The following is a 22761-nucleotide window of genomic DNA, read 5'->3' on the forward strand; positions in this document are numbered from 1 at the left end:
CCACTTCCACCCTATCCACAAGGCTTGTTACCCTGGCCAAGACAATTATTTGGTTAGTTTGACCCAATTTGTTCTTGACAAATCCATGCTGTTACTTATCACCTTATTATCTTCTAGGCATTGGCAAACTGATTGCTTGATTATTTGCTCCATTATCTTTCTGTATACTGAAAGTAAGCTGACTGGTCTGTAATTCTCTGGGTTGTCTTTATTCCCCTTTTTGTAAATTGGCAGCATATTTGCCCCCTTTCAGGTCCTCTGGAATATCTCCCGTCTTCCATGAGTTTTTGAAGATGATCACTATTGGCTCAGCTATCTCCTCAGTCATTTCCTTGCATATTCTAGGATACATTTCAGCAGGCCCTGGTGACTTGAAGTCATCTAACTTATTTAAGTAATTTTTAACATATTTCCCTATTCTTTCCCACACCATCATACAGTGGGAATTTACAACTTTACATATGAAGTTGTTACATACATTTCACCACGATATTATTGATCAGTGAGTTATTAGTTGTCAAATGCTACCTCACCAGGCATATTTTGTACAAAGATTACTGCAGTATAGGGTGCGAATAGTGGTGCTTAGTCACAACTGTATAATACGATATGATTTATTGCTAAACTTATTAAATTGCAATCAAGAATTTTGCATCCATATTGGATTTGTTTTTTTTTTAAATTCAGAAAGTTCTTTAATTAAACTGGAGTATGAAATCATCTTCAAAGAGCCATTGAAAGCTATTCAGTGTGAAGTAAGCCTGCTATTATACATTTTTGTACTGTACAAGAATCTTTTCTTGGGCATTAAAATCAACCAAGACTTTTATATATTTGAAGATAAGTCCCTATGCTTCCATACAAAGGGCCACATTCTGAGCTGGGGTAAGTTGATGTAGTTCCATTGGAGCATTGGCCTAAACTTGGCAGAACTTTTCCTTTCACTGTTATGAGTGCTAAAATGTTACGTTATGCTAATACAAATACAAATTGATAATAGTGTGATGGGTAAAGAACATACTCTCAAGATAAGCGGTATTTTTATTAGGCACGTTTCGATGGTAGCCGTGTTAGTTTGTATCAGCAAAAAAAAAAGTGTCCTTGTGGCACCTTAGGGACTAACGAAAGCTTATGCCCAAATAAATGTTAGTCTCTAAGGTGCCACAAGGACTCCTTGTTTTTTTTAATTAGGCAAGTTAGAGAAACTCAGTTGAATTTATTCATATTTTCCCCCATATATAATACCATTGAGCCTAATAGATAGAAAATGCCAGGTGCTTTTTAAACCCTTTTTGGGCAGCTGCAACATTTTACTAGTTTCATTGCTTGGCTCTACCAAAAAGTTACTACTTCACCACTTTTCCCTGAAACCAAAAACGTAACAAGTTCCTGGTTCCCATTCGTATGCATCCTGCAGCCTCCTAGTCTAAGATCTGTTGGGGATTAGAGTGTGTAGAGTTGAAAGGTGAGGTCCAGCACAGAAGTTGCACTATGGGTTCATCATTAAGGCAAGGGAGGGCGATATCAGGACTAAGCATCTGGTATCGGGACTACAAATAGATTTTTGGCTGATGCAGTGCATGTATCCATGAGTAGGAAGCACTGGTGAGAGGACGTAACTGGAACTTCACTAAATACAGGATGTGGACAATAGCCACAATTTGTTTTGAAATCATAAGGCACTATATTTTAAAACAGTTGTAGTTAATACAGGTGACATTAGAAAAACTTATTTCATTCTGTTTTTCTGTTTCCCTTTGATGCATATAGATTCTCAGCTACTCAAATGACAAGACACAGGAAACTTTTATAAGTACATTTTTATTTAAAATAAAAATTAATTATGGTGCCTTTTTAAATAGGGTACTGCACAATCTGTATATGCAACACAGTTTTTGGTACAGAACATACTTATTGAGCAATATCCTTAAATTCTAAATATACATTAATGGCTTGTTTGAGAAACATGACAACATTAATTCTGATTTTTTCTCTTTCGTCATTTACCACTGATACAGATTTCCCATAAACAATATTTGTTTTCGTCTGTACATGTGGTACACAGTCAAGAAGGCAGATCTCAGAATATTTACATTCATGCATTAATTTTAACACTATCTTTGCAGTATAAAATCATATTTTTGTTTGTACAGATGCAGGGAGTATTGTAAATATATATATTTATAATAGATCTGATTTTTTCCATTGCTTTACACTATGTATAGTAATTTATACCTCTGCAAAGTGAGTGGAAAATGCCACCAACTCAGAACAATAGGTTTCTACCCACGTTGCAGAGTGTAAATGACAACACACAGTGCAAGGCTGTGGAGAATCAGGTCTGTACATGTATAATCTATACCTTAAACCTAGTAGAACTGTGTGTCCTTTATAGTCTGTTTTTGCAGCTTCTAAGCAGGGTCTGGGCTTTATGCTACTCATGTGTTTGTTGTGTCTGAATTAGCAAGGGCCTAAGCACCTTCAACTCTCTTGATGTCAGTGAGGGCTGGGTGCTCAGCACTTGCAGGATCAGACCCTTTAGAGCTGGTCTCAGCTATGAGTCCTCTAATTGCAAATATTTATTTAAAATTAGATTTAAAAAGAAAAATAAGTTAATCCATTGTCTCAGACATAAAATATTCAGGTAGTTTATGTGCAAGTCTGACCGTGATTAGGGGGTTAAAGCTATAGTCACCAAGTAAAGTCTTGTCTTGGTAACAGAGGAATGCAAATCTAGAAACTCATAACTCTCTGAGCCAGATCCTCAGCTAGTGTAAATCATCCTGACTTCACATCATGAGCCAGATCCTCATCTGGTGTATCTAGCTACACAGGGCCTTTCAACACTTTATCATTTTAGAGGCTAAAAATACACTTTAAATCCTGTGAATTTCTCTTTTGAATCACCAATTCCTGCTGTACAGGGTCACTGCTATAGTGCAACACTTATCTCTCAAAACCGCTCTGTTCCTTTTATATTTAATTAAATGTGTAATAAGGGAGCACACAAACCCCCTTTACTGAAGCTTTGCAGTCTTAAACAAAACCCTGAGCTCATCGGAAAGCTTCAGAAGTCGTCCCCCAAGGCATTACCTCACTGGCCTCTCTTTTCTGAAGATTAGAATCCGCTTCCAATATATTTCTCCCAGTGCCCCTCTCAAGATCCCCTTAAATTTTGCGGCAATGTATTCAACTGCATGTGTGGAAGTCAGGATTCTAAAAGCAGAATTATCCCTGCAGAATTTTCTACCTATTCCAAAAGCATGATCCGTGAATGTTCAGAGTAAAGTCTCTTTGGTAAAGCAGAGAGGAGAAATTGCTTATTTTAACTGGTGCTGTCCTAACTTGGCCAGTGAACAATGAACGAATTTTGGATTTGTTTGTGCACTTCAATGCATTTAAAAAGCATTCAGCAATAAGGGATCAATATTACGGTGAACAACAATTTACAATTCATGTGCCTTAGTATGCTTATAGAAACTGTCCACAAATCTGGCTCCTACTTAGCTCCTATATAGTGCTTGTCATTGTATCTCAAGCCACTGTCGTAAGAAAGGCAAGTATCATTATTCCCCTGGGGAAACTGAGGCACAGAGATGCAAAGTGACTTGCCAGAAATTACACAGCAGGTCCATGGCACAACTGACAATAAAACCCAGATCTCCAGAGTCCCTGTCCAGTGCTCTTTCCATTGACACATGCTGCCTCCCCATTTTGTGTTCACTGTTTAGGTCACACATTCCACTGTAAATAGTTTAGGGAGCCTGGGTTAAATTTTGATTATATCTCAGGTCATGGGTCAGAGTCTCTTTCCATTGAAATCAATGAGATTAGGATTAAGCCCGTATGGTCTGTGCTTAGATTTTTTGCAAAAACATACATTTTAATAGACGTAGTGATCTGCAAACCCCTTTGTAATCTTGCCCTTACAGAGCATGTCTTTAAAGCTTTACTAGGAAATAAAGAAAATCAGCGCACATTAAGATAAGGTGCTAATTGGGAGTCTGGACCATGATCGTACTATATACTCTCAGCTATGTATGCAACCAGTCTCAAACTGTGGCACAGTTATACAAAAAAAAATAAAAAAGACAAAACATAACTACACCAAAATAATCTTATGGATTGAGAAACCCTGGAAAGACAGTAACATGTTTTTATTATAGTATTTAGGAGGTAATTGCCTTAGGCAATGAATATTTGCGACAGTGGATTCAACTTGTAAATTCTATTATTGTTAATTCCACCTAAAAACATACTGGTGTATTTTGCACAAGCATACAATATAAATACAGCAGGGAAATATACGATCATGTTCTTGAGGTGAAGGGTTACTTATTTCTTTTCACACGTTGCATTTGCATTCACTCCACCTCAAGAAAGACTTGACATTTAAAAAATAATATTCATGTACCTAAATTGCTATATAGGGATGACAGGCTGAAAAAACAATCACATAATTCCATAGATTCCTCAACAACAGTATATAGCAGCATTTTGTTTTGTCAGTGAAAGGATACATATATTTACATATACCCTATCCATTCATTAGGTAATAGAAAACTAGAGATGTGTCTAAACCAAAACTCTTGACCTGAGTACCCCGGAACTTTGCTGGGGAAGGGCTTCAGAATCCAAATTTCACAGCTTCCCCATATCTATATAACTGGCCAAAGACTAAACCATGAGACATGGAAAAGCCTAAAACAATGGGGTGTTTGAAATTCAGATCCAAGTTTTGCAACTCAGGCCCATTCTTATGTAAAACTGAAAATATCAACATGTTGCAGTACTGACATGCTTAATGCCACTGTGCAGTTACTTTAGTTAATGAGACTGCAATGGCTTGTTTGAGTTTTTTCAAAGACACAAAGACGAAGCATTATTGAAGCTTGACAGCAAGATGAGAAGCCAGCGTGTGGTATTACTTTCTTTTCACTGCATTGCTACTTTCAGCACAGTGATAAAGGGAGACATACAGACTGAATGACAAAAATAAAATTTCCAAACATCCTATGTCAGAAGGGTGGGGTGGGCAATACTGTAGACTAAACACTTGCCTTTACCCTAGGGGATTACTGATTAAGTCTAACCTGAGATCGTAAGTGAAATGAGTCTGGTGGATTCAGCTTCACTTTTAATAATCTGCAATCCATGTCACAAAAAGGTACAACACAAGCTATCACACAGAATTTGGCACACTGGCAGGCTCTGCCCAGGAAATGCAGAGGACTGAGCTAACACGGGCACACCGATTTACTAGTCACTAGTAAATAGTCCTCTAAGTCAGGCCTATAAAGTCCTTGGTGGGCCAGCTCAGGAAATGAGAAACCTTCAGGAAATGACACTTATTTTCTGCCCCAGCAGCTGATCAGTGGATAGATAAGGAGGACTTCAGTTTCCAGTCTGCCAGTCCTTTCAACATGGTCAAGACCAAATATTCACTTCAAACTGTAAACAAAATCCTTTCTAGAGGGATTCTCTGATGGATCTGTGTGGTGCAAATACAGTAAATGTGCAGAACGTCACGCGGAGGAGAAATCTAGAACTTGTTTAAAGCTAGGAAATAAAGGATATGCAGGGGGAAATAGAGGTTGATTATGAAGTAACAGTATTCAAAGCACCTTTTAATATTATCTTATCTTTAATGAACTATGCTAATTGCCAATGATCATACCTTGACTTCTTTTGTTTGAAAAGTCTTCAGCCATGGAAATTGCATAGTCACCAGACTGCAGCTGTATTTCCTGGGTTAACTCTCAAATTTATGCAATTTTTGGTTGCTTGGTGGATTAACGGAAACCCTTTTCCTTCTAATAACATAATAGTTAATTAAGACTATGAAGCTTTTCGCTTGTAAAAGAAAACACTGCACAAGCTGGAGAAGCATGCAGGTGAAGACTTCCACCCTCTGAATCTCAGACCCATTTATAATAAGTTGCTGCAACTCTGAACTATCACCTTCACATCAAAGGACCCTATTTAAGCAGCTCTTTGTGGACAATCAAAAATAAAGAGAGGGGGGGAAAACAGAAGCTGGAGGCATCATGATGTTGCTTTCAACAGATGTGGCATGCAGTGATTGTGCCTTTGTGAGGTCTTTTTTCTGGGTAGCCCGGATTGGCAAGTTTATCTTCCCTTTGACAATCAGCAAGGCTGAAGAGCAGTCTGCTTTTCTTCTCTGAATAACTGATACGTGCACTATTCCCGAAATGAAGTCCATGGCCACAGAGCTCCTTTCATTTCCTTATTTCACCCACCTTGCATACTTTGTGTGTGTGCTTTTAAAGTTTAACACATCCCATGTCTTGTGGGGGTCCCGGGGATTATACCACTGCATTATCAACTGTTTTGTTGTTCTGGGAGGACGTCATTGCATATTCAGCTCGACTTGTTCCATTCTCTTCTTTTCTCAGTGGTTTCCTTGGGTGATGACAAGTTCAAGGACAAATGGGGAAGGGAACAAGAAAGGACAAAGAAACATCTTCATTATGAATATAGACTGAAAACAAGGACATTTCAGAAATGTCCTAGGCTAATAATAAGAATGTCTTCTAGATGACAAAATGTTTTATTTTACCCCTTTCTGAATACAGGTCAAATCAGAAATTGTTTTCCTCCAACCTTTTGCTCTCCCTAGAACATGTTGATTCAGTTACTTATGTTGTATCATAGACTCTTTGGCTTTTCAGTCCCAATCAGTATCTAAATATGTGAGTGAATTTGCTTGCTGGAAAGACAGCCTTTGGAAAAAGAATTCATGATTTAGCTAGCAAGCAGTACATCCTGAGTAGGGGCATTGCAAGTTTTCTCACATCCCTGCCACCACAGTGCTTCAAATTTGTCCTGGAAAGAGCGCATTATGGGTTGAGAAAGTAGCTCTGTCTCCATACTAGTTCAATCCTTGGCCTCTCTCTTGAAAGGACCAAGTAATGCAAACTCTGACGATGGAGAAACAGGTCCATGAAGAACTGAATTTCAACTAATTTCACATAACCTATTGAACAGTCATAATGTGACAGTTTTCAGTTGGTAACAAAATGGGTTAGATTTGAACCAGTGACTTGAAGGTGAAAAGCTGGGCGTATTGTGAGCCATTCCATCTGGTCAGGTTAACAGTTGAACCTACCACTCTCTTTTTGCCAGTGTCATTAGTTGGCAACAGTCTACAACCTTAAGCTCTGGTAGTGGTGCACTTCCAGAAATGTGCTGCAGGGATAGAAATCTCTACCAATATCTGAAACAACTATTGAGGAAACACATGGCTGTTCTGTATTTCAAAGGGTCTCTGCAGAGATAGACTTGAGTACAAGTTTCATACCTGAACATTTCCCATAATGTAGGATAACCATCCGTGATGCATCCTACCTCCCCCCATGAATCCTCTCCTCCAAAGTGGTATACCCTTCATGTAAACGTGAATGTAAAAGGTACATCATACGGCAAGGGCAAAAGGACTAGTGGTTTTCATAAAGATGTTGGCCTTTAGCTTAAGGCACTTCTACTTGTTTTGTATGGCCAAGAAGACTAGAGGAGCAAACATAATATACCATTAAAATATCTGGTATTGTTTTGAGATGGTTTTGCAAGGTAAAGCATCAGAAATTAACTATTAATACCAAGACAATTCAATACAGTACAGTTTCAATGGAGGAAAAAAAGTTAGTTGAAGGGTTTATGATGGCTGATTACACGACAACAAATTTGTTCCAGTAATAATGTACACAGCACCGTTTTGCATTGCCTAGCTGCTGAGTGAAGGCTTGTTAATATTAATTGTGGTTCCAGCTGTTAGAGTCAATAGTATTGGAAGGGAAAATTACAAAGCTTTGTTGAGCTCTTTTTTGGTGATTATGTGCACGCTTATCTGTAATTGAAACACATTTGCTCTGGTTCTATACCTATATTTAGTTGTACTAAAAAGCACCCAACCCATCTGCCATCTCTCGGAGAAGAGGAATGAAGAACCGAGTGGTTCCAGACCTTTTCACTCTTCCTCTCTCCTTCTTATTAGAAACAGAGGAACAATTTTGTGAATTATTTTTATATCCTAATTTTTTCAATATTCAATTTTTTAAAAATCTCAAAATCTGAAATTCAGCCCTATAGTAGTTGAAAAAATGGGGGAATTTTGACCATCTTTCTATCTTATCTATTCCCCATCTTTTTCTTTCATTCATCTTTTTATGTCCAACACCTTTCTACTTTTCTCTGATTGAATTCTCTTTTTACGCCTTCTGCGTCTTTCTTCACTTCTACATGGGCCTTTTTCTTCTAGTTTTCTCTCTAGTTTCTCTTTTTCTCTGTATTACTTCCTTTTTTGAAGCTCTCTTTTTCAGACTCTCTTGGCTCTCCGTTCTCTTTCCTCCTTTTCATCATCTCCCTATTTCTCTTTTCCTTCCTTTTTGCTTTCTGTCCTCCTTCACTACCATCTCATGTTCACTGAGCGTGAAGCCTATATAGAGCTGGCCTATCCGTCTTAAAACTTTGATTGGGAAATTCAGAAAGACCTACCTTCCAGTGGGTGAGGCGCCTCCAACATCAGTAGAACAGAGAGGTCTACTGAGACGCTCTATGACTGGCCCTAACACACACTTAAATGTTGTGTTGCTAAGAGCATAAAATAATGGAATGGGATGGTATCAAAGTCATGATGGCTTTCTCCAGTCATGGCATCCTATTTTGCCTCATCACTGGTTTAGGGTTAACATTCGTAAAGCAGAACAGCTATATTATTGAATATCAATGATATAGCAATTTGACACCTATACATTTCAGAATTATATTTTTGTTCAGGTATGCAGGAGTGGTATGGTTCACAAATTCAGGAAACCATACCATTCTCAAATGTATTGCAGGTATATAAATTGTATGGGTCAAATTCTCCTCTTAATTACATCAGTGTAATTCCATTGACTTAATGGAGTTACACGAAGTGACCAGATTGATGAATTTGACCCTGTGTGTGTTAAATGCTATCATCCTTTTCCTACAATACTTAAACTGCCATTATATATGAGGCCTAAGATTATGGGATCTTGTTTTTCTAGACATTATTCACTTAATTGAGATCCAAGTATTTAATGAGATTCCATTTTTTTAAATAGCATGCTATGAGGCGAATACTTTTATCCCATTTAGTGTCTGATAAGTTTGTCTCTTCCTCACCGCGCTCTGTACAAAACTCCTTGAATCACCTTTAAGATGATGTTCTAAACCAATGATACTCAGACTGAGGCTTGTGAGCCACAATTGGCTCTTTAATGTGTCTCCAGCAGTTCTTTGCAGCACATGATATTAAAACTCTCTGTGATTTTAATTATTAATCAATATAAGTTATTAACCAATCAGGAGGCTTTTACTATGTTATTAACCAATTGTAGTTGATAAAAAAAATATTTGGTCAGTCATTTTGTTGTGAGAATAATATATAAAAATAGTAACTGAAGCCATGAATTCACACTACTGTGGCTCTCTTGGGTAATGTTGATGCTAATTTGGCTCCTGAACCACTGAAGTCTGAGTGTCCCTGTGCTATAGCACTGTTATTTACACATTGCCACCTCAGTACTACTTTTCATGGGGTAGGTGTTCCAGAATTAGTGAGAGTGTAAGTGGGGAACTCTTCACATCCGTGATATTCGCTCAGTGGCAGGAGAAACAGGCGGTTCTCTAACAAGTGGTTTACATCTCTTTAAAGTGCAATTTACTACACACAGAGCGTTGATGTATAGCAAATGGATCAGTGTACTCTTCACAGAGAACAGTTTCAAATTAAATGTACATGCAGCTCTGCGTAGCTTAAAGCAGGTGACTATGGCTCCCAGTACATGCGTGTAATGGTGCTTCAAAGTCAGAGTCCATAATAACCTCTCCACCATGTATGCTTTAATGTGCAAATATCCTAAAATCAAGAAAGCATCAGAACAGCCATTTAATGGATACACTTCACATGTTTATAGAACCTCATGTTAAATAAAAGCTTAACATTGAATGGTAAATCATGTTTGTCAGATAAATATACATCCTATTCTCTGCTAACTCTCTGCAACACTGAAATGCAACCACAACAATGCAATGCAAGTGGCCTTTTTATGTTCTTTCTTCAGGAAATTTCTTAAAGGAAAAGCATTTTGGGCACTTGATCTCAGCTAACCAGTGAAAATAGTTTGCCTGTTTTACAAAACCCCTTAGGCCAGATCCTCAGCTGGTGTGCATTTTGCATAGCTCCATTCACTGTCTTCAGTAGAGCTATCTTGATTTTACACAGTGGATGGTCTGGCCCTATTTATCTCAGTGTGACAGGACTTTGAATGGGTGTGTAAGACCTGCTGGACAAAAATAATAAAAGATCAGTGGATAATTATTTTAAACAAGAGATTATCATGCTTTGTAACATTTGCTACAAGGAGGTTTATTAAAACTTCAAGAGGCTGGGTCCACCTAGAAATGGGAATAAAAGTTTAATTCAGAATGGCAACATGTAATTTACAAATTTAGGGCCCAAACCTGTGAGATGCTCAGCAGCCTGAATGGGAGTTAGTGTCTCTTTGTACACTGAAGCATCTCCAGGCCCAGTGCTGAAGAGGCTCCATGTGTGAAATTCACAGCAGCTAAAAGGATCAGGCTCTAAAATTCAATATTCCCCTAATACTTCAAAAAAATTTTTTTACTGTAGAAACACAAAAATGGAGTTTTCAGTGCCTCTGTGAAGTGAAAGCCAGTTTTATTGAGTTCAGCTACAGGAATAAAAAAATGCAGTAGTATTTCAGTGTGCCACAATTCTAAAATATGGTTGCTTAAAAAACTATTTAATATTCTCTCTTTTTCCTTTGAAAGATGTGGATAAAAGTAAGAGCCGGCATAAGTGGCTTTCTGCTACTTTTCTTCCACCCCGCCACTCAAGCCTGGAGGCAGCTGGCAGGTCATTTCAGTCCATATAACAAATTCAAGCAACCTCAATAATGACCCATTTAGGGACCGTTCTGTTGGCCCAGGATAGTTGGAGAAACGCGAACTCTATGTGAGCTTTGGGCCAGGAACGGGTGGAGTAAACCTGGCCAGTGGAATCCCAAGCTGTCTGCACCATCCCTTTTTGCCATTGATGCTGTACAAAGGGGGCAGAGCGAACCTGAGGATCAGGCCCTACGTGAAAACTGCTGCCAAGCGGAGAGAAGGCCAAAGGATTGAACATTCCTCTGCAGTGTTAGAAAACCAAGCACAGACAAGCATTGTGCTAGCACATAGCAAGTGAACAGTGAAGTCTATAGACCCCAAAACCAGTCTGCTATAAATGGCCAAAGTGAATGGAATGGAAAAAGTAAACAAACAGCCCCAATAGTGAAAAGTACATACAATTTTTCATTTTCTTTCAGTACTAACAACAAAGGTGTTATTAATAACACAGGAATGTGCACTGGACTTAATTCTCTTCACAGCAATTTTACACTGGTGGAGTTGCTAACTTTGATGACGTTCCTAGCAACAGACATTGGTATAAAGGAAATAATTAAGTCTATCATTTGTAAATTTTGCCAGGTCTCTTTAAATAAAATTACATGCCATAGAGGGAAGAAAATGGAGTAGATAAATGCAAGTATGAAGAGAACGGTTCTACGGGTAGCCCATATAAACTAGAATTGGAAATTGTAATTCTGGGTTGTCTGTTTCTCCTGTGTTCCCAGTTACACATTTCTTTCTTTAACCAGAATCTCTGTGTTATCTGTCAGGCATTAAACAGAAAAGTAAGGAAAGAGACAATATGAGGAAATTAAATGATCATTTATATACAAGCACTTCAAAGAATTAAAACGTCCTGCTTTGATTTAGAGAGAAAAAAATAAAAATTATTGACTTTCATTGGAATTATGCAAAATAAAGCTATTCACCTCTTTGATTGCTATGCTGCAAGTCTAGACAAGCTGACAATTTTGTTATGGGCCTGCTTTAAAACACCCTGATTTAGCAGAAGCAGGACAGGAATGGAGGAATAAGTATTATACCATTATTTAATGATGTTACTTTTACTGGACAGTCTCTCTCATTACATATCAGTGACCTGTACAGTTATAGTAAGTGTAAAGAAAACAAAAGGGAAGCCATCTAAATGTCAGCAAAGACAAACAGTTTGAGTGCTGGATGTGAAAGCAATCATCCAATGTGCATGAACTGATAATGACTGATGGTGAGAAGTGAATTTTCTTTATAAAAATGATCTGTGAATTACAGGACCAGCTGATGAAAGAACTTTACTGCACCAAAGACAATTATTTTCTGTGACAACAGTAAAACCTAGACTAGGGATTGGCAACCTTTGGCATGCAGCCCGTGAGGGAAAGCCCCTGGTGGGGTGGGCTGATTTGTTTACCTGCTGCTTCCGCAGGCTCACTGCTCCAGGCCAATGGGGGCTGCGGGAAGTGGCGCAAGCCGAGAGATGTGCTGACCGCGGCTTCCCGCAGCTCCCATTGGCCTGGAGTGGCAAACCACGGCCAGTGGGAGCTGTGATCGGCCGAACCTGCAGCCTTGACAGGTAAACAAACTGGCCCGGCCTGCCATGGTGCTTACCCTGGCGGGCCGTGGGCCAAAGATTGCCAATCCCTGACCTAGAACCTTCAGCTGCAAATATCTCAGATCTCTTCCATTACAGCTAAAGGAACTTGTGCAAGCTGTAGTAGTATTCGGACTTGCATGTAGGTCAACCATATTTCAATTTTTTTTTTTAAAGATACTTTTCTGGCGATATTTTTCAAAATTATGAAATACTCAAGTGATCCGCATTCTGGCTTCTTCTTTTGATCTGTTTCATGGGAGTCAGAAAGCGCCACCTGAAGCAAAAGAGCAGATCCAAAAAAGCTTGACCTCAGCTCCTGCACCCATGCTGCACTTTCTCTCTATGGTTCTGATAACAGAGAACTGGCAGGTACCTGCTCTCTATCTCCCCTCCATCCCCAGGGGCTAGAGCAGGAGGCTTCCACTGACCAGACTGGCTCACTAACTCACCACACTCATATTGCAATGTGTGAGCTTAGGCCTTGAATAATGGTTGATGTGAAACACACACTTGCTATATAAGCATAAAAGAGGCTGCACAAAACATTTTACATCAGTAATATCATTAATTTGTAGTTTATAAAAAAACTGAACATTCTGGTTGAAGAAATTTTTTTTTAAAAAATAGGATATTTTAGAAGTTCTTGGGACATGATATGGAAACCTGGGACTCTGGAGTAAAATTGGGAGGAAAGGTGTTTTTACTTGCTTTTTAGGCCTCCAGCCATTAGAGGAAAACCACCACATAGATGACAGCAGGTTTGAATTCCTTCCAGTGGAGAGCAGTGCTGATACACAAAAGCCAATACTTTACTTTTACTGAGAACTTCATAGGCCAGAAGGGACCAGTGTGATAATCTAGTCTGACCTCTTGTATAACACAGGCCAGGGACCTTCCCCCAACTAACTCCTTTTTCTAAAAAACCAAATCCAATCTCCATTTAAATATTGCCAATGATGGAGAATTCACCATGATTCTTGGTAAATTATCTCATTGACTTCAGGATTGGTTCTCTGACTTGTATGTTTGGTAGCTTAGAAAGCTTTGAGGAGTCAGATTTCATCTGTGTTGCTGGAATTTCTTTTCCAATAAATGTCTTGATCTTGGAATTTCAGGCATTCAGTGGCCTTACAGGGAGTTTCTCTTTGGAACAGCTGATGCCAAGGAACGAGAAGGGCAGATGTACTATAACTTTACCACCTCACTACTGACTCTAAGACATCATCAATGCTGCAGGCTCTGTAGAACACTCCCGGAGGTGTTATACCAGGTCTTATGCCAAAAGTTTGTGATTAGGTAGATGTGGCAAGGGGATAGGGTATTTCATGCAGAGAATTATACATTAGTGAGACAGATGCACACACACAAGTCTGGCACTAATTTGTGAAATTCTGGAACATGAACAATTCCACCATGTAAAAATACTGTGCTGTATATACACAGGGTTGTGTTACATGAGACTGTAGACTTTGTGAAGGTCTTTAGAGAGAAATCGAGCCAAGTGGGAAGGAGATTTTATGAAACACTAAGATCTTTTTATTAAATGTTATAGTTAATGACCAATTAAGTGCCAACAATATGCATTCACAGATCAACAACTCAATTCTTAAGGTGTAACAGTCCTACTATTAATTACTCACAGGAAGTGGTTACTGGTTTAGTCACCTCCCACTTTAAAAAAAAATGCTCTACAATTGCCACAAAACGCAGCTATAGCTGTGCAAGTTTCAGAAGCACGCTCAGTACTGTTCAATTTTTTGTCAATGTCCAATCTTCTGAATTTCCCAAGGCTTTTGTACATATTCCAAGCAGTCCAGTTTTCCAATTATGCTACCCAAGATGTTCTAGAGATTTAGGCTTCTGTACCTAAAATATAATGTTGTTCCAGTAGTTATCATTGCAATATATCACCCCGTTATTTTACTCTCAAATTAGAATGAAAATAGAAAAGAATGGATGGTCTATGAAGAAAGATTGAAAAAATTGTGTTTGTTTAGTCTGGAGAAGAGAGGACTGAGGGGGACATGAGAACAGTTTTCAAGTATATAAAAGGTTGTTACAAAGAGGAGTGAGAAAAGTTGTTCTTGTTAATCTCTGAGGATAGGACAAGAAGCAATGGGCTTAAATTGCAGCAAGGGAGGTTTAGGTTGGACATTACGAAAAACTTCCTAACTGTCAGGGTGGTTAAGCACTGGAATAAGTTGCCTAGGGAGGTTGTGGAATTTCCATAGTTGGAGATTTTACAGAGCAGGTTAGACATATACCTGTCAGGAATGGTCTAGTTCAGGGGTCGGCAACCTTTCACAAGTGCTGTGCCGAGTCTTCTTTTATTCACTCTAATTTAAGGTTTCGCATGCCAGTAATACATTTTGTTTTTAGGTCTCTTTCTATAAGTCTATAATATATAACTCAACTATTGTTGTATGTAAAGTAAATAAGGTTTTTAAAATGTTTAAGAAGCTTCATTTAAAATTAAATTAAAATGCAGAGCCCCCTGGACCGGTGGCCAGGACCTGGGCACTGTGAATGCCACTGAAATCAGCCTGCGTTCTGCCTTTGGCACACGTGCCATAGGTTGCCTACCCCTGGTCTAGTTCCTACATAGTCCTGTCTAGAGTGCAGGGGACTGGACTAGATGACCTACTGAGATCCTTTCCAGTCCTACAACTTCTATGATTCTATGACATTACCTGTATGATTTAGATGGGTGTACATTTCAACTACATTCCGTTTTGGACCATGTGGCTTGAGTTCTGAATTACTTATATTAAGGCTCCTTTATATCCTCTGGCAGTGTAAAAGAGGCTTTCAAATGGGGGCATAAAAGTAATATACAACCACTTTAAGGCACCTTTAAACTGCCAGAATAGTGAAAGGGGGTCTTTGTGTACAAGTGAATTTGTCTATAATTTTATAAATTTTATCTTGTTTAAATCTGATTTCAGAGCTCACCACACTTGAGTTATTAATGAAGATACATTTGGCCTGATTCTCTTCTGTAATATCAGTGGAAATCACGAGTGACTTTACTAAAGTCAGTAGAGTTACACTGGTGTAAGTAAGAGGAGAATCAGTTCCATCAATGGAATCTTAAGGAAGATGATCACACTCTTACCCTAACTAGTGAAGGCCTGTTATCAAAATTGGTATACATGTTATATTCCAGCAGGTAGTTTGTAGGTAATATTTACACTGATTCGGATCTCAGTTTTTCAGTGTACAGTAATACCCCTATTTTACACACTAATTAGGGATGAAGGAATTCATAAAATTGAATATCTCAAAATGAGATACACTAATTGAATCTATTCCCCCATGTTAAGTATCCTCACACCTTCTATGGATCATCTCAATTATCACTTCAAAAGTTTTTTTTCTCCTGCTGATGATAGCTCATCTCAGTTGATTGGCCTCTTACAGTTGGTATGGCTACTTTCACCTTTTCATGTTCTCTGTATGTATAAATATCTTCTTGCTGTATGTTCCAGTCTATGCATCCAATGAAGTGGGCTGGATCCCACGAAAGCTTATGCTGAAATAAATTTGTTAGTCTCTAAGGTGTCACAAGTACACCTGTTCTTTTTGCGGATACAGAATAACATGGCTGCTACTCTGAAACCTGTCATAATGATGATAGGTAGGGTGCCTAAATTACAGTATGGTATCCGGCATCACTTTATTTTTGTTCAGACCATGGCAAACCAATTTCTAATGCACCAAAGACATCAGAATGTGAAAGGATGTTGACTTGTTCTTCGCCATCACTTTTCCCATGTGACATTTTGTTCCCCCCAAAATGCTTCATATAACCGATTGTTCATAAGATTGGTGTTTATAAAATTGAGGCTCTCCTTTAATTCCATTAATTTATAACTTCATTCCCAATTTACAGCAGCATAACAGAGGAGATCAGGCCTTCTCTGTTCAAGGTTCATTCATTCAGCCAACAGCAAATTTATGTGTAAAAATCTAGAAGATAGTTATGCAGAATCTTCCTTATTTAGGTCTGTGTGTCATGTTAGCATATTGTGCTTAAGCTACAGTTACACACCTGCTTGGCCCCAAAACTTCCCATTCAGAGAGGTCTGGTGAGTAACTGATATTCTTGTTCAAAACCATCTTCCAAATTGTTAAAGAGAGATCTCACTTCAGCTGGTCTTTCACTGCCCTGACCTTGCCCAAGCCTTTATGTGACAGATCGGCTTTACAGAGGAAAAGCAGCACACATTTTATGTGTCCACATCTTTTCTATCTCTGACAGATTAAATTAAAAAAGAATTGCATGCCCCTATTCTATTAGGCTGTGAGGAAACACATTTTCATACCATTGCAAGTCACACAGGCATCAATGGGTTTTGGATTAGTCCTCACCTGCCTTATTTCTTAGGTCAGGCTTCTACTCTCTTTGAACCTTAGAGCCTTATTCACACATTTTCAAATCGCCAGCATTTCACACTGACCTCTGCTCTGTCTAAAGATATTCTTAGCTGGCCAATTTCTAGGGTAAATTTTAGCAGGCCCTGAAGGCTTGTGGGTTATTTCCACTTTTGGATACATCACACTCTTCAGTAGTGGCCAAATCTCCCCTTCCTGTGCAAAGACTGAATATGCTGCCTTCACCCAGGGGCTCTCTCAGGGAACAAAATATTCTTAGCTGAGCTGCTCATCAGCTGTTCATCAGCATTTACAAGTTCCCCGACCTTGCGTTCAATGGTGTCAGAGAGTCTAAAATGTGATTGTCTAAGCTCTTCCTTCTCAGATCTACCTAGTTCAATCCACTGAAATCAATGGGTGCGCCCAAAGGGAAGATCTGGCCTGTTTAGATTACAAATAACATTTCTGAAACCTAAAAGAAATTAAAAGGTTGGGGAGCTTATTCTTACACCATTGTAAAGCAAGAGCAACTTCACAGACTTCAATGGAGTTGATCAGAATTTAGTGTGGTGTAACAGCACAATCTGGACCAGACAGCTAGAGATAATTCAATCCTATTTCTTACTACCACTAAGTATTCTTCCTTTAAAACTAGTGATTTAACTTCTGTTCCTTGCTTATTGTCCACAGAATACCAGCCTTTAGAAAGAAAGGCGGCATTACTGTAATACTGGACTACTTTATAAAGCCAATTTAATAAAAAAAAATAAATACTCATAGCAATCCAACCTAATCCCACCCTACCCCTTTCACCTCCTAATTAAAAAAAAAAAAACCTCTAAAGAGAACTTAGAAAGTAATTCTGACCAGAGAGATTTGATATACAGCATTATACCTCAGTTGTTACCAGTGCAGAACATATCTTTGATAGATTTTCTTGACAGTAGATAATAACTGAATGGGCCTAAGGTAAAAAATGAACTCAGTTTGTTGACCGTTCCCACATAGTAAAAAGCCACTAAATAGAAGAAATCAGCATTCTCTACTAAGGGAATCTGAATCAAATAAGCCTGAGCAGTGAATTAAGCTACACTATGTGCCTAAGGAAGGGCAGCCTCTCTGGAACAGAAATGAAATGTAAGCTTCACAAACAACACTGAAATCTAAAGGGATCTCACACTGTGCAATTTTATTTATCCTTTTGGAAAAGGCTGGGCAAAACAACCACCCATTACTGGGAAGAAAGATGATCTTGTGACTAGGGCACAGGAGACCTGGATTCTATTCCCAGCTCTCCTCTAGACTTCTGATGTGATCATGGGCAAGTCAGTATTATCGCTGTATGGTAGCACTGAGATCAGAACACCAACATGGTAGGCACTTGACATAACATAGTAAAAGACAGATCCTGCCCTTAAAAGCTGACAATTCAAATAGACAAGACAGACCAAGAATAGGGTGAATTGTTGTCCCACATTTAATAAAGAAGGGATGGAGAGATTAAAGTTCTTGTCACCAGGTAGATAGGAAACGTGTGGTAAAGCGAAGAATTCCACCCAAATCTCCTGAGTGTCAGTGCCGTACCTTAACCACAAGCTCATCCTTCCTTCTCAAATCCTTTACTTTTTACTCAGTTTCTTCAACTATTAATTAGCGATGAGGGTTTTCATTCATGCTGGTGCAATATAACTTGTGGCAAGTTTGATTGGAGCAGGAATGTAATGAAGAAAACTCCCTGTAATATCTTCAGTCTTAATGAAGCTAAGTCTCAGCTACCTACGCCTCATCTGATCCCTAATCTCAGCCAGACATTGGATAAATCCCTTAGCTGCACTATCTGGATCTTATGAACTAGAGATGTAGAGCTGGCTGACATCTGCATATTGAAGGCACCATCTCCCCTTGTGGTCTTGCATACATGTTGAACAGAAGTGATACCAGAAAAGATTTTTTGGTGTTCCCCATGTGCAAAATCCCATGGGGCAGACAAGCACAAATTGGGTATTTCATTTGCAATACTGGAGGCAGCATTGACAGCTCAGTTCATGAAAGTCGGAGCCATGGTGTGCATGTAGTAGTGAAAGAAGCTTTACAAGAAAACAAGCCCAACCACAGGTTCTGATTGTGTGTACTCACTGTTTTGCACCAGGCAGGACTAGTGGCCAGAGGACTCATTGCCATGCCCAAGCCTGTTTCTGGATGCAGTTTGATTCTTCAAAAATAAGAACGTAAGAATGGCCCTACTGGGTCAGACCAAAGGTCCATCTAGCCCAGTATCCTGTCTTCCAAGAGTGGACAGTGCCAGGTGCCCCAGAGGGAATGAACAGAACAGGTAATCATCAAGTGATCCATCCTCTTTCGCTCATTCTCAGCTTCTGGCAAACAGAGGCTAGGGATACCATACCTGCCCATCCTGGCTAATAGCCATTGATGGACCTATCCTCCATGAATTTATCTAGTTCTTTTTTGAACTCTGTTATGGTCTTGGCCTTCACAACATCCCCTGCTGCCTATTAATTTCATTGGTGATCCCTAGTTCTTGTGTTATGAGAAGCAGTAAACAACACTTCCTTATCTACTTTCTCTACAACAATCATGATTTTATAGACCTCAATCATATCTCCCCTTAAGTGTCTCTTTTCCATGCTGAAAAGTCCCAGTCTTATTAATCTCTCCTCATACAGAAGCTGTTCCATACCCCTAATCATTTTTGTTGTCCTTTTCTGAACTTTTACTAATTCCAATATATCTTTTCTGAGATGGGGCAACCACATCTGCGTGCAGTATTCATGATGTGGGTGTACCATGGATTTATATAGAGGCAACATGATATTTTCTGTCATATTATCTATCCCTTTATTAATTATTTCCAGGATTCTGTTTGCTTTTTTGACTGTCGCTGAACATTGAGTGGATGTTTTCAGAGAACTATCCACAATGACTCCAAGATTTCTTTCTTGAGTGGTAACAGCTAATGTAGACTCCATCATTTTATATGTATAGTTGGGATTATGTTTTCCAATGTGCATTACTTTGCATTTATCAACATTAACTCATTAAAACTGAGGTGAAACATCAGAATAAAAGCAGTTCCTCTGCCAATCCTGTGCTACAGCTGCCAGAGGCTTTCTCCCTTGCTTATCTTGGTGCTGGAAGGAGGAGACACCAGCCCTGCTCCAGGGTATACTGCTGGAACCCATCTCTCTCCTGCAGCTCTGCTCACTGGGCTCTTGTAGCCCTTAATAGGGATCACCTGACCCCTTCTAAACTGGGGCTGATAACTGAACAGGGATGGCTGGCCCCAGACTTCCTGGCCCTTGAAGGGCAGACCACCCTGTTACTCAAACCCACACAGCCATAGCAGGTTCCTAACTCCCTGATCTCTGCAGGCAAAGGTAGGTTTTGTGGGTGCAATCAGCTGTATGCACAATAGGTGCGCACACACGAGTCAACTTGAAGGTACTGATAATTTTGCATTTGCATCATACGTGTCAGTAATATGGAAACTCCATTACATTACGCATTATAAAGCAAATGCAAAAATGTGGCTAGAAGCCAAAAATGAGAACACTTCTCATTCTGTTCCTGTAACATTTTCCAGCCCCATTCCCTCTCACAGTACAGATTGAACGACGGCTACTGGTCTTTATTATTTAGTAATTATACAGTGCTTTTCAGCTTCAAAGTGCTTCACAAACATTTACTAATTAAATCTGAAAAATAAACACTACACAGACCATTACAACTTATCAGTATTAATTAGCGCTTTGCTCATTTCTTGGATTTATGTGGGTGGGGCACATGAAAATGTAGGTTGTACAAGTGTTGAGAACAGGCTTTTTTTGCTCAGTGAAAGTAAGCACAGTAAAGGCTATTTATAAGCAGGATTAGCACTTTTGTTCTTTTCTTTTTCAAAAAAAGTGATTTATTTTTATTTTTGAAAGGGTGAAAACTACAGGGACTTGTGGTCACTCTGTACAGAAAATAGTCATTAGTATTTAAGTTCTGGAGCTTTGCTCCTCTTTATGGACCAAACGCATCAATCAACTTATTGCCTATGTTTTCCAGGGTCTGGTCCCTTCTCAGTGGGCAATGGAATGCCATGGGAGTTATATATGTGCAGCCAGAGACCTAGATCTCTAAGAAATACAGAACTAAATTGTACCTCAAGGATCACAGTTGTGCTGGGAATGGGAAGCACAGTGACCAAATGGCATTGTCTGGAGGCACTGTGCTTGCCTATGGCATAATGCTTCCACAATCTCAGTTAGGAGTGAGCTTAGGATCAGACCTTGCTGCATCTTAAAAAGTGTAACACTTTTCCTTCCTCAACTGCTGCCATCCCAGTGCTGTCTAAAGGGGCAGGCTCTTTCTATATCCCCATGGCCATTCAGGACTGATGGCAACACTACGACAATAGCCGAAATCCTGAAGCCCTTATTCAGGGTTTACTCAGTCCTTCTTCAAGCAAAAATTCCCACTGAAGTCAATTGTTTTCTTCAGGAAGGACTTGGTACAAACCAGGGCCAATCTGCAAGGAAACTTAAAAAAAAACAACCAAAAATCACGGAAGGAGAGAATTTAAGCTTGTTACATATGTCAGCCTTTCCTACCAGGAGGAATACTTGGCATTTTGGGGGCAAACTCACTCTGATACCAGCTTTATAACAGTGGAACTCCATTGACTTCCATGGAGTTAGAATCATAGAACCATAGGGTTAGAAGGGACCGTAAGGGTCATCTTGTCAAGATGCAGAATTTGTTGTGTCTAAACCATCCAAGACAGATGGCTATCCAGCCTCCTTTTGAAAACCTCCAGTGAAGGAGCTTCCACAACCTCCCTAGGCAGTCTGATGTAAATGAGTTACTTCTCATTTACATCAGTATTGGAAGAGAACTGGGCCCATGAATCTAGAGTCTGCTCTCACCTAGTCTGGTGTAAATCTGGAGTAACTCCTTTGGAGCCAGTGGTGTAACTGTGGATTTACATCACTGTGACTGAATGCAAAATGTAGCCCCTAGTCTAGAAAGATTATGGGGAATTTGAAAGATTAACAGCTGGACAATCTGTGAACTTCTAGGTTACTGATCTGAATCCAGCCCAGGTGGGTATCAAGAGTTTGGGGCTGGCAGTTGTTTGAGGGTCTGTATAAATGAGTTGCCTTTTCAGTGCTTATATGTCTACTTCAAACCTTTTCTCTCTACTTAGACCTTTGCTTACAGCCTAAGCAGAAAGGCAGAGGACTGAATAAACACGGAGGTTTTGCTTCCATCTCACATACAGCATTGGTTCGTTCGGATCATGAATAAAACAGTTAGGCAGAGAGTAGTGTGGTGAACCCTGCAGTTCCAATGCCCTTCATTATTGTTATTGATTGCTTATTTGTATAGTATAGCACCCAGGTGCTCCAGTGTGCTAAGCACTGTACTAACACACAACAAAACAGTAGTGGCCCTGAAGAATTTATAATCTGCTGGGCTGTTTCTGTGGTTGGAGAGCGCTTTAGTCTTTCAGGGATTCCAGACCTGCATTTTTCAACAGCACTAAACCCACTTAACATGTTTATAGACAAGCATAGTAGACAATGTGTGTGGAAGAATTTGGCTGCACTCAATCATGATGCTGTTAGAACAGATACAAGTGGGGAGGGGCACAGGGTTCTTCATGTCACAGCTAATGAACAGCAAGCTGGGCTTAGCTTTCTGTTATTGTTTCCTAAGAAAATGGCCATCCTTCATACCGCTGCCTCAAAAAGGAGACATCAAAGAGAGGAACTCCATTATTTCCCTATCTGAGCCACTTCACATGATTAGTTTATTGCAAAGGCCCAGAATGG

At 39.4% G+C, this 22761-nt stretch overlaps 1 protein-coding gene across 1 annotated transcript in view; it reads right to left on the bottom strand.

Annotated features, from left to right (window-relative positions):
* Positions 1-1854: 1854 nt before the first annotated feature.
* The window catches only part of PRIMA1 (proline rich membrane anchor 1), an 85643-nt gene continuing 64736 nt past the window's right edge, over positions 1855-22761 (bottom strand). Inside the window, exon 5 of the mRNA XM_032772583.1 lies at positions 1855-6423. Coding sequence (XP_032628474.1) covers positions 6327-6423 — 97 coding nt within the window. The 3' untranslated portion in view covers positions 1855-6326. The remainder of the gene's footprint in view (positions 6424-22761) is intronic.

The sequence above is a fragment of the Chelonoidis abingdonii genome, chromosome 4 (assembly GCF_003597395.2).
Source record: "Chelonoidis abingdonii isolate Lonesome George chromosome 4, CheloAbing_2.0, whole genome shotgun sequence".
NCBI lineage: Eukaryota > Metazoa > Chordata > Testudines > Testudinidae > Chelonoidis > Chelonoidis abingdonii.